Source organism: Callospermophilus lateralis, chromosome 3, assembly GCF_048772815.1.
Source record: "Callospermophilus lateralis isolate mCalLat2 chromosome 3, mCalLat2.hap1, whole genome shotgun sequence".
Taxonomy (NCBI): Eukaryota; Metazoa; Chordata; class Mammalia; order Rodentia; family Sciuridae; genus Callospermophilus; species Callospermophilus lateralis.
Window position 1 is genome coordinate 96,851,993 of NC_135307.1, and position 12,221 is coordinate 96,864,213.

The 12,221-nt window shown below is 31.8% G+C and overlaps 1 protein-coding gene across 5 annotated transcripts in view; it reads right to left on the reverse strand.

Annotated features, from left to right (window-relative positions):
* Dmxl2 (Dmx like 2) overlaps positions 1–12,221 on the reverse strand; it is a 146,974-nt gene that overhangs the window by 35,391 nt on the left and 99,362 nt on the right. For all 5 annotated transcript variants that reach the window (XM_076850786.2, XM_076850784.2, XM_076850787.2 and 2 more), the window contains exons 21-26: positions 8,937–9,034; positions 8,070–8,235; positions 6,799–7,063; positions 3,267–4,345; positions 2,691–2,882; positions 1,091–1,167 (exon numbers count right to left, since the gene is read on the reverse strand). In XM_076850786.2, coding sequence (XP_076706901.1) covers positions 1,091–1,167; positions 2,691–2,882; positions 3,267–4,345; positions 6,799–7,063; positions 8,070–8,235; positions 8,937–9,034 — 1,877 coding nt within the window. The remainder of the gene's footprint in view (positions 1–1,090; positions 1,168–2,690; positions 2,883–3,266; positions 4,346–6,798; positions 7,064–8,069; positions 8,236–8,936; positions 9,035–12,221) is intronic.

Sequence of the window (12,221 nt, forward strand, 5' to 3'; positions counted from 1 at the left end):
TCTGCAAAGTTGTACAAGCTTAACCCTGAATTTAAAAAATATGAGCTAAACTATGGAGAATCATAATTTTAGAAATATCTAAACTTCAAGCCAAAAGTCACTAAATATTTACTTTCCTCTTCAGAATGGGTCTTTTTGTGAAATTGAATAAATACAAAAGCAGAAACTAAAGTATAACTAAGAACTGGAAAGTACATATTTGAAAACAATGTAATTGAATTCTTTTTTGGTGCCATTTTAACCAGTGACTGATATCAAACAAGTTATCAATGATCATTTAGATGACCATGCCAACTAAACCAATTTTTTTTTTTCCATTTAGCTACATTCCCAGATCTTTGGAATTTGTCTAGACATGCCCTAGAAAGGGTAAAATTAGAGTACAGGTTACTTTGAAAGAGTAACTCCTTATTGAATATCAAATATTCTCACAAATAGCTGCTAAATTTACGAGAAAAAGTCTAAACATATTTTAATATAAATTTCATACTTCTATTATTTTTAAAATTTTCTAAATATACTACATTTAAATCTGGGTCATCCTTCCAAGTGATTCAGTTTCTTAGAACTTACATGGCTCTACTTATTAACATGTGAAGTATACACTAAATTAAGGCGATATGACATTTAGAAAAATTCAAACTGTTACTTTTACTTGATATCTCTTCCAAAGACTTTTACATCATACATAAATGCATAAATTTTACTTTAATAATTCAACTTTAGAAATGTACTTTTTCACTTTTCAAGGTTTTTAACTAAAAACCAGTTAAAAATAATAAAAGCTAATCCAATACAAAAAGAAATAATTCCTAAGAAAAAAATTTAGTGTAAGTTACTTGACAGTAAGCTTTTCATTCTTGAAAACAAAAAGATGGTATTGAAGATAATTTACTTTTACTACTTGTCATTTTCTATATTTATCTGTTGTTTCTGGGAGATAATTAAACAAATAATCATTTTATTTCTGATTCTATGTCAGTCATATTTGGGGATTTCTCAGTCCCTGGAAACAGAATCCTAATAAAACTCTGAAATGGTTTAACGTTTTTGCTGTATTAATACTATTTTGGGTGATTTTTTTTTTTACCTGTAGCTATGACTGTCACATAATGCTTGGTAAATTGATGCAGAAAGTGATGCTGCTAGTGAATGAAGTGTGTGCACCTAAAACCAAAACAGCCACAATTACATTTTATACTAACATTTCTACATAACAGCAATATCTTAAATATTAGAAAATACTCAGGAAACTAGCAATATCATAAGGAAGACTAGATCCTATATGATACTACTAACTTTGCTTTTAAACTTCTAAGTCTCACCCATCTTTATATGCATGCCCATAACAAAGCTAACTACTTCAGACACATCTTTATCAAATATTTACTTACTGTGAACCTGCCATCTACCAGGCCCTAAGCAAAGCATCAACGTTGATGTTACTGGGACTTGACCTAGGCTACCAACAATTAACTTAAATTCTTAATTTAAGTTAAAATTTTCTTTAAAAAGGAAAAACAAGTACAGAATTTTAAGAACTTTTCTTTAAGCTTGTCTGATAAATTTCTCTTGAAAAAAATACTCAATAATAATAAAATGCTTATTAAGTGTATCAATCACTGTGAAATGGCCGATTTTGTAGAAAGCAAATATTTCATTTAATATTCATATAAAGTTTAAAAATTCTCTATTTGATATAAAACCACATTTGATATCCCACATTGAGTAAACATTTTCAGACTCATAAAATCTTAAAATTTGAAGGGACTTTAGAAATTATTTCAGACTTTTTGAAATCCTTACCGAAATTTCTATGAACTGGAAATGTTTGCTTGGTACTTGTATAAATTTTATCACTTTTATACATGTCTAGCTTCACCTAGCAAACAATTAATTCACACTACCAATGAGAAGTCTTTGGAAGGTTGATGTGATCAGTAAAATCTTAGATCCTTCAGAATAATGTACTAGCAGAGATCAAACATGTTGTCAAATAAAAGAAATAAAATAAAAATTGTGGGTATTTGAAATGCACATCCACCACAGGAACTGAAGAGCAGAACACAAATACACTTAAGTTGATACAGTGGAAGTCTAACTCTTCAGATCCTGCCAAGCTCCCTTGTAGTTCTTGCAATGTAACAATTTTCAATTTTCTCAGCACAGGGCATAGGTTTAATTTGGAGTGGTAACTCTGTCAAAATTCTGATTGTCCGTAAGTATTACATAGCCTTCAATAAACACAATCATCAAGAAAACACTAACAGGATACTATCTCTGGATCCATTTTTTATTAATCATGGTTCTCTCCCAGGTATTCCTCAACTTACATTTTTACTGCATTTTGGCATGTAAACAGGAGTCATAAATATTTCTAATTTTAATGACATTTAAGGGAATGTATAATCTAAAGGTATATGAAGTGGCAAGAACACTGTCTTGAAAATTAATTTTATTACCAAAAAAGCATACCTGTCTTAAAGGAAGACAATAACTTTTACAAAAATAAGAAAAATGCTTACTTTTAAATTACATTCATCAGATAGTCCGGAATTGATTGGAAATGAAAAGGTAGCACGTAAGAACACTTGAGAATATTTTCTGTCAGTTCAAGTTTGAGGACCTACAAATATAACATATTTACCTTCTCAGTATATACAACACCAAATAAACAAACTTTACATTACCTTCACATCTTCAATATTGGGATGAGGCGGTGTTTTCATCTGAACAATAGTATAAAGTATATCATGGATGTGATTATTTAAGTACAATACAGGATTAGCTATAACTGTTTTTGTTGAAGCAATACTTGCTGAAAGCAGAGGTAGGGTGGTAGGCAATGGTAATGGAGACTGGAGCTGTTTTACTGTAGTTTCCTGGAAGTGAGAGTAAATTTTTGTTTTCAAAGTAGTTAAAATGAAGGAGAAAAAAAAATAACAGTTATCTGACAAAATATACTTGAGTAAAAGTAGTATGTTCATTTACTTATTCACTCAATCTACAAAAATTTATTCAGCACCCAGTATTTATCAGGTATTATGCCAGATGAAGAAAATACAAAGATGAGAATTTTGTTCTCAAGTTTTTAAGCATACCAAAACTTTCACTTAAATAAAAAACCATATAGACTACAAATATCTGCCTCTTATGAACAGAGCAGCTAAATATATTTGGATTAATGCAAAAACAGTTTTATAGCCCTAGCTGGAAGGGCCACTGAAATTACTAAAACAAGACTGAAAATAAAAGTATGTCCATACCTGCTGTGATTCTTGCAGCAAAAATTTGAGTTCCATTCTTACTGAGGCTAGACCACCACCTTGGGCCCCATGAAGGCTACAGTAACTAAGAAATACTCTTAGGAGATCTTGGTTTTTCTGCAACCATAACTTTCGTCTTTCTGCATGCTCTCGTTTAGCCTGCAATCTTCGTCTTTCTATTTGGTGTCGCTCATATGAACCAATATCTGGTTTGTCCACCATTTCTTCCCGATCCAGAAGATCACTCTCTACTTTGGAATATGTTTTACTGGAATATTCTTTAATAACTGATTCATGGTTGCATATCTCATGCAAGGCAGCAATTTCCTTTTCAAGCCAGTTATAAAGTTGAAATCTGAGCTTCCCTCCATCTACTTCATAACCTGTCGCCAAAGTTCTTAGTTCAGTCATAAGGATCTTTAAACAAGCTCTGAATTTTAGTTGTTCAGCAATCACATCAACTTCAGTATCACCTTCACAATGATCTTCTTCCTGAGGAGTCAATAACATATTAGGCTCTGAGGACTTCTGATCTTCTTGTTCATCTCTTCCTCTGGCATCTGTACTTTTCATTACTAAACCAACGGCATCTTCATCCTCTTCTAAGGCACTATCATGATCTTCTCCCCAGTCAAGAGTAAGAGGTTCCTCATCAACTTTAACAATTGGCTGACTCCAGTCAAACTGTGCTGAAGTTATGTTTGACCCGTCAGTGCCAGAACTCCCATTGCCATCACTCATAGTTTTTGATTCTGCAGATACATCGCCCATCTTTTTAGAAACAAAATCAGGTGGATCTTTTTTAGCAGGTAAGGCAGACATTTTGGTTACTTTTGGAATTTTGGAAAGTACCTCCAGGGCTAGAACAGGGCATCCAACCTTAAAATGAGCATTTGCAGTGGTAAAGAATAATTTTCTCTCTATGAGGTTAATTTTGTCAGCAAAATTTTTCTCAGTTTTGAGACCTAAGGTTGCCAAAGTTCCTTCAGGGGAGGCAAGGTTTCTTCGAAGAAGCAAAGGATGTGTTCGAAGGTAGTTATAAAAACTAAATACCACTGGGTTACAAGATTTGATGATAACTACAGAAACCAAATAGATACATCAAAAGTTAGTATTTGTACTTACACTGCAAAAGAATAAAATACGTCAGCATTTCTTCATAATAAAGGACACATAAATATTGACCTTAGGTAGGTTAAACTCTGTTACATTCATGTAATCATTAAAACCATAAAACTGAAATAAAAAAAAAAATTCCCTGTATACTATGGAGTGATATCCAGGATATATTAAGTAAAAGAAGATGCAGAAGGAAGACTTACATGTATAAAATTTTAATTGGTTCCCTGAAAAGGGAGAAGGGCACAAGAAAAGAAGCTATATTTCTCTGAAAATACTTTGGGGTTTTATATATTTAATTTCAAAACCATGTCAACATTTCATACAAATTTAAAAGAAAATAAAATTTTAAAAAGTAAATTACTAGCAGTCAGAGAAATGCAAATCAAAACCACCCTAAGATACCATCTCACTCCAGTAAGATTAGCAGCCATAATGAAGTCAAACAACAACAAATGCTGGTGAGGATGTGGGGAAAAGGGTACACTTGTACATTACTGGTGGGACAGAAAATTGGTGCGGCCAATTTGGAAAGCAGTATGGAGATTCCTTGGAAAGCTGGGAATGGAACCACCATTTGACCCAGCTATTCCCCTTCTCGGACTATTCCCTGAAGTCCTTAAAAGAGCGTATTATAGGGATACTGCTACATCCATGTTCATAGCAGCACAATTCACAATAGCTAGACTGTGGAACCAACTTAGATCCCCTTCAATAGATGAATGGATTAAAAAAATGTGGCATTTATACACAATGGAGTATTACGCAGCACTAAAAAATGACAAAATCATGGCATTTGCAGGGAAATGGATGGCATTAGAGCAGATTATGCTAAGTGAAGCTAGCCAATCCCTAAAAAACAAATGCCAAATGTCTTCTTTGATATAAGGAGAGCAACTAAAAACAGAGCAGGGAGGAAGAGCATGAGAAAAAGATTAACATTAAACAGGGACGAGATGTAGGAGGGAAAGGGAGAGAGAAGGGAAATTGCATGGAAATGGAAGGAGACCCTCATTGTTATACAAAATTACATATAAGAGGATGTGAGGGGAAAGGGGAAAAAATATCAAGGGAGAGAAATGAATTACAGTAGAAGGGGTAGAGATAGAAGATGGGAGGGGAGGGGAGGGGAGGGGGGATAGTAGAGGATAGGAAAGATAGCAGAATACAACAGTCACTAGTATGGCAATATGTAAAAACGCAGATATGTAACCGATGTGATTCTGCAATCTGTATACGGGGTAAAAATGGGAGTTCATAACCCACTTGAATCAAATGTATGAAATATGATATGTCAAGAGCTTTGTAATGTTTTCAACATCCAATAAAAAAAAAAGTAAATTACAAAAAGCAAATTTATTTATTGTGGTACTAGAACCTAAAATCAGAGACACTATACCACTGAACTATATCTCTACCACTTTTTTATATTTTGAGAAAGAGTCTCAATAAGTTGCTGAGACTGGCTTCAAACTTGCAATCCTCCTGCCTCAACCTTCTAAGTCAGTGTGATTATAGGCAAGTTTCCTATAAAATTAAGTGAATCTGTATGTTAAGTTGGTAGTGTAACCACATACAGACGTGAACTAGAAAAGTGACTTTAAAATAATAAATTTGACTGTATTTCCTTAGTAGGATATACTATAAAAATAAATGGCATACTGTTTGGGTATATGGACAGAGTATTTATTTAGCTATTCTGTTCCCATGTTCCCATGTTTAATTTTACTGCAAACAAAGCTGGCAAATACTCTCCAGATGCTTAAAAGATCTAAATTATTTAGGATATCCAAAAAATGTAAAAAGTAAAGATTTTCCAGTCCCATGGATCAAACCAATATGTGTAAACATACAAATTTTCCATGTTAAAAAACATGGCTATATGATTACTTAGGAAGAGCTAAGCAATGTAATAAACATTCTGTATGCTTTATTTTTTTATTCTTTTTTCTTTTTGTGGTGGTACTAGGGACCGAACCCAGGGTTGCTCGAACACTGAGCTACGTTTCTAGCCCTTTTTATTTTTTATTAATAGACAGGGTATCACTAAGTTGCCCAGACTTGCCTCAAACTTGTGACTCTCTTGCCTTAACATTCAATTTTTTTAATGTGCTTTTTAAAAACATACTTTTTTAATGTATATGAAACCAGAACAGTATAATAATTCTACTTATATTCCTCAAAATATAATTGTGAGATTAAAAATGTGTGGTCTCTTTAGTATTACTTAAATTATAAGATGCTAGATTTTATAATAAATATTAATAGTCTAATCTAAACTGACAAAAAAATTGATAATTTCTTAGAGTTGAAAAGTAAATCTGGTAATGATATTTTTAAAAATCTGAATGAAGTTCTGAAGCGTTTTCCTTTAGGAAAAAAGAAAAAAGAAAGAAATGTATAAAAGTCTTACCTTGATGCTCATCTTCTTCTTTTGGTGTTTGTTCCAGTAATGTATCCAAGGCACGGGTGTAATCTTTCATCACCCAATAGGCAAGACTACGCAGGAAAGGATCAGGATGCAATCTTTTGCAATTGAATCCTGAGCCATCCTTTTGGCAACCCAAAATCTTTTGATTCAAGATGGATATGTAAGTGGATGAAGTCTCAAATTCAGATTCATATAAGCGGGCAATAACCATAGCTAGCTGAATATCTTCCATTTTTTCAAGACATACCTGAAAATTTAAATTTTAAGAAATATTTATTTTATTTAGTGATAATTATTTAGTGATAAGGACTATCTCACTAATACCCTAAAATCATCTGCTATCATGGTAGAAGGAGGCGGTCCAGAGGTTGAGACAATGAAAGGCAGTTAAATGATTATTTCACAGCAGACTAAGGAAGAATAAGAATAATAAGGAACTAGAACTTAGAAATTGCCTAGGGTTTGGTCCCATAACACAGCACCAATAAACAAATAAATAAATAAATAAAATCTAATTCACTTGAGTTAAATTTCCCATTTCAAAATCACAGCATTTATAATTTTAAAAAATCATGCCTGAGATAATCACGAAGAATGACTAATTTTAAATTTATAGCAATTTTACTTTGTTAGATAGTTCCTATTTCTTCTATCATGTAATATTTCCTATTCTATTTTTCAATCACCTGTTTTAATTGCTCAGAATGATAATCAGTAACTATAAGGAAGAAATTATAAGTAACAGGAAAATTAACATTACTCTTATAATCACTTGCCAACATTATATATTTAAAATGAGAAAATTTACAGAGAATTTTCTCACATTTATTTTTCCAATATCTAAGACAATTATATCACAGAACAGTACAAATCACTATTCTAGTTTCTTATCTATGAATTTCATTTAGGAAAAAAAATTGAAATTTCTGCTTTTCTGCACAAGATAAGGAGATTGTGACCTATGTACTTTAATTGTTCATAATCATAAAATGACCACAAAAAATGCATTCATAAACCATTATTTGCCATTTTATATATTATCTTGAAATATAATATGCCGTATATAAAACTGTTTCTCCTTTGAACTTATTTATAATTTCACTTATCACAGTGCTACTATTTTAAGTTCAACAATTTCTATAGTTATATTCTGTTCTTACAAAAATATCACCAAAAAATTGCAATCTCCTCAAAGACCTTTTCAGGTTTTCAATCTTTTACAAGTATTTCAAAGCATTTTTTCTTATTTATACCTCTATGGCATCTTTCAGTGAACCCGCTAACAAGAAAAAAGCAGCAGATTGTTCAAAACGTTGTTTTCCAAGTAAAGAAAAAGCATTTTTCAAAGCAGCTTTACGCCATCTATCTTCATTAAAGTTATGACTGAAAAATGATGTCATTTTTTCATCATGTTGTGACCTGGGAATCAGAGCACAAACATCAGTGTTTAAAACAATTTAAAATATCTTTTTTTTTTTTTTAAGAGAGAGTGAGAGAGGGAGAGGGAGAGGGAGAGAGGGGGAGAGAGAGAGAGAGAGAGAGAGAGAGAGAGAGAGAGAGAGAATTTTTAATATTTTTTAGTTTTCGGCGGACACAACATCTTTGTTTGTATGTGGTGCTGAGGATCGAACCTGGGCTACACGCATGCCAGGTGAGCGCGCCACCGCTTGAGCCACATCCCCAGCCCAAAATATCTTAATTCTTTATAGAGTTAAAAATAGAAATCCTTTGCAATGCAAAAATAGAAAATAAAAAACGGAAACATCCATCTAAAAAATAACTTTAGTTATAAGTATGTAACTGTATATATTTTTATAGATTTTCAAGCATTTCTTCTCTTCTAATAAGGAAAGCTAATAGTACCTTATGTACACAAACAGGACGCAAGAGTATTTTTTACTTTCCAATGTGCTTGTATCAACTTTATTTAGAACAACATCCCACCCTTTAAGTTAAGTTGAAAAGATATGTTGACCATTTGTTGAAGATAAAGGAACAAAGGCATAAAGAAGTAAGTTGATTTGACCAAGATAATGTATCTATCTTCAAAAGCACTAAGTTTCTGATATGAAGCACACTCTTCATTCCACTAAATCATATTAAGTGTTGAGGCAACTTACCTAAACAGACCCCACACTACTGCTTTTTTCTTCATTGCAAGATAGAATAATGCAGCATCTAAGGCATCATTATTCCTTTGAAAAGCAGCTTTGGCAACCTAAATAGTAAATAAAATATTATTTTAACTATCTGACAAAACAATTACAACCAAGTAGTCAATAATCAATGCTTTCCTTCTACTTCAATGGATGACAGAACAATAAAAATGGGAAAACTTGGCTCTATTTCACAATCTCAAAAGACTTATGACACATGCTCCTAAAGACAATTTGCATACCAGTGATTAGAATATAAATAAGAATGACATCTAGCATTAATTGACTACTTACCATATAAATGGCACATTACAATCAAGCACTTTTCACTGATCTTACTGAATCACTACAACCCATGAGGTACAATTACCATACTCATTTTACTGGTGAGGTGATTAAGACACCAAGAAGTTGTGAATGGTCTATAGTCACACAGTAAGGAGTAGAAAGATATCAGAACCCAGGTAGTACTAAAACTAACACAGGGGGCTGGGGTTGTGGCTCAGTGGTAGAGCATTTGCCTTGCACAGGTGAGGCACTGGGTTCAATCCTCAGCACCACATAAAATTAATAAACAAAATATTGTGTTCATGTTTAATTAAAAAATATTTTTAAAAACATAGGAAACAATAAAAACAGACTATTTATTTAATAGATGTGACCAATTCTTAAAAATTCAACATACTCCATTTCTTAATGTTTTGTAAAACTTAAAAAATATTGATGTCTATGGTAAATATGATTTCACAATTTAAGGTTCTCTCAACTAGTATAGATAAAGATACCTGTAATAATAATTATATACACATGTTATACATATTTTAAAAAGTGCAGACAAAAAAAAATTCTAGGGGTTGGGGTTGTGGCTCAGCAATAGCAAGCTCGCCTAGCACGTGCAAGGCCCTGGGTTGGATTCTCAGCACCACATAAAAATGAATAAACAAAATAAAGGTATTGTGTCCAACTACAACTAAAAAATAATTATTGGAAAAAAAGTTCTAGTATTTTTTATCATACTTTTTAAAAACATTTTTCTGATACTTTTCAAATTTTGACAATTCTAAAGGACTGAATGTATACCATTCTTTCTAAGAAATAATTAAAACGAAGATGGTTCTAGGTCCTTTATTTTGAAGGGCCTACAAATTTCTGTTTATTTTATTTATTTATTTTTGGGCTAGGCATTGAGCCTAGAGCCTCACATATGGCATTTTGCAAATAAGCTAAACATACAGCCCCTGGCTTACAAATTTTAGTTTTTAAAAATTACATTTTTTAAAAAGTTTCAGTGAGTATATAATTCTCCATGTACTATAATTTGTAATACCCTTTGATTCAAATGACCAAAGTTGCTGAATTTATATAGCATTAATCAATTCTGTCAGTTTAAAAATTAAGACAATATCATTATTACATGTAATTGTATTGTTTTGAACACAACAGCATACAGACCATATGGTGGTCCTCAAAGATGCTGAGAGAGCCTCTGCAAAAATCACTAAAATTAAGAGGCTTAACAAAAACCAGTGAATATTTTATTAGAACTCATCGACCAATGGTAAAGCAAGAAGCTACTGAATTATGGAAGAAATTGGAAAAAACATCTAAAATTGCAACACAAAATGTTTTACTGTCAATATTTTTTTATTTCCTTTCCCTTTAGTATTTTTCTCTTCTCTCGTCATTTAACTTAGTGCTTCCATATGTTCTGTGATCTTTTAAGAAATTATTACTGATATTCAGCTAAAGATTTATAAAAAATATTTCAGGACAAAAATTTTACATAGTCCTTTTATTTATTATCAATAAATAAGTTACTTGTATAATAAATAAATTATACCTATAAGAAAATACTCAATTATAATGGCAAAACCACAGTGCTTACAAAATAAAGAGATCTCTATAAAATACATCTGAAACATTTCAGGTAAAATGATGTTTTCTTTTTCTAATGCTTTGGGCTATAAAATACTTAATATAGATACTGAATTATTTACATGCTAAAATAATCAACTTTTCCTTTACAGCAGAAACTATTTCTTGATGTGGGAGCAAATTCCTATTGTGCCTATTTTTAGAACTGGAATACTGATATTTTTGTTAGCTGCCTTATACATAGTAGGAAAATGATTCTTTAATACTCATATTCTAAACTGTGATGTGATAACCATGTATACCAGATGTAAGCAATATGAAGAGGTCACAGCCCTACCACCAACCTACCAAATTAAAATATTTCAGAGTGGGATGTTTTAAATAAGTTTCTCACACTAGAATTTGATAATTCCTATTGTAGAGAAATAAAATAATGAAGAGTTCTACATTCTTGGGAGAAAAAAATTCATACTTCACAAATATAGTACCAATGATTGAACTCTAGGGAATTTCAATGGACTCCTAAAGTAAAATATGAATGATAATTTTACTTTCCCAACTCTGCTTAAATAGAAAAGGAACATACTAAAACTAACTTAACTGGGAATTTGGGCAGGTTACCCAAACTCTGATTCTTAATTCCATCAGTTATAAAATGAACATGATAACATGGGGCTAAAGAAAAGATTTTATGAAATGATTAATGAAAAGAAACCAGCACCAAGCCTGGTACATAACAGGTGCTTAGATAAGATTCATGTAACACTGAAAGAACTTTCAGTTTCCATTAACAAAAAAAATTGAAACTTCTTTTTTTCTAGAAGGAATCTACCCATCAATTGATTTTAAGAAAAAAACTGTCTTAAAAAATATCATGTTTCACTGGCTGGCACAGATATGTTCTTCAAGTGCAAATAAATAAAAATTGGTTTTTGAATGGTATTTTAAGTGTGTAAAGCAAGTTTACTACTTACTGAACTAGACTTTTTTTAATGCAATGGAAATAAAAGACAAAAACTTAAGTATACTTCCTAAATTTAAATTTTTATATTTTCTTAAAATAGGATATACCTTCTAGGGCTGGGGTTGTGGCTCAGTGGTAGAGCACTTGCCTACCATGTGTGAGTCACCAGGTTCGATTCTCAGCACCACATATAAATAAATGAATAAAATAAAGGTCCATCAATAACTAAAAAAAAAATTTTTAAAAAATAAGATATATCTCAACTAATAATAGAAAATATTCCCATTTCATACATACATAGACAAAGGTCAAGTTTTTAAAATCTCCAAAAAATGTTATTTAAAAAATTCTCAGGCTGGAATTGTAGCTCAGCAGTAGGTAAAGCGCTCGCCTAGCATGAGCGAGGACCT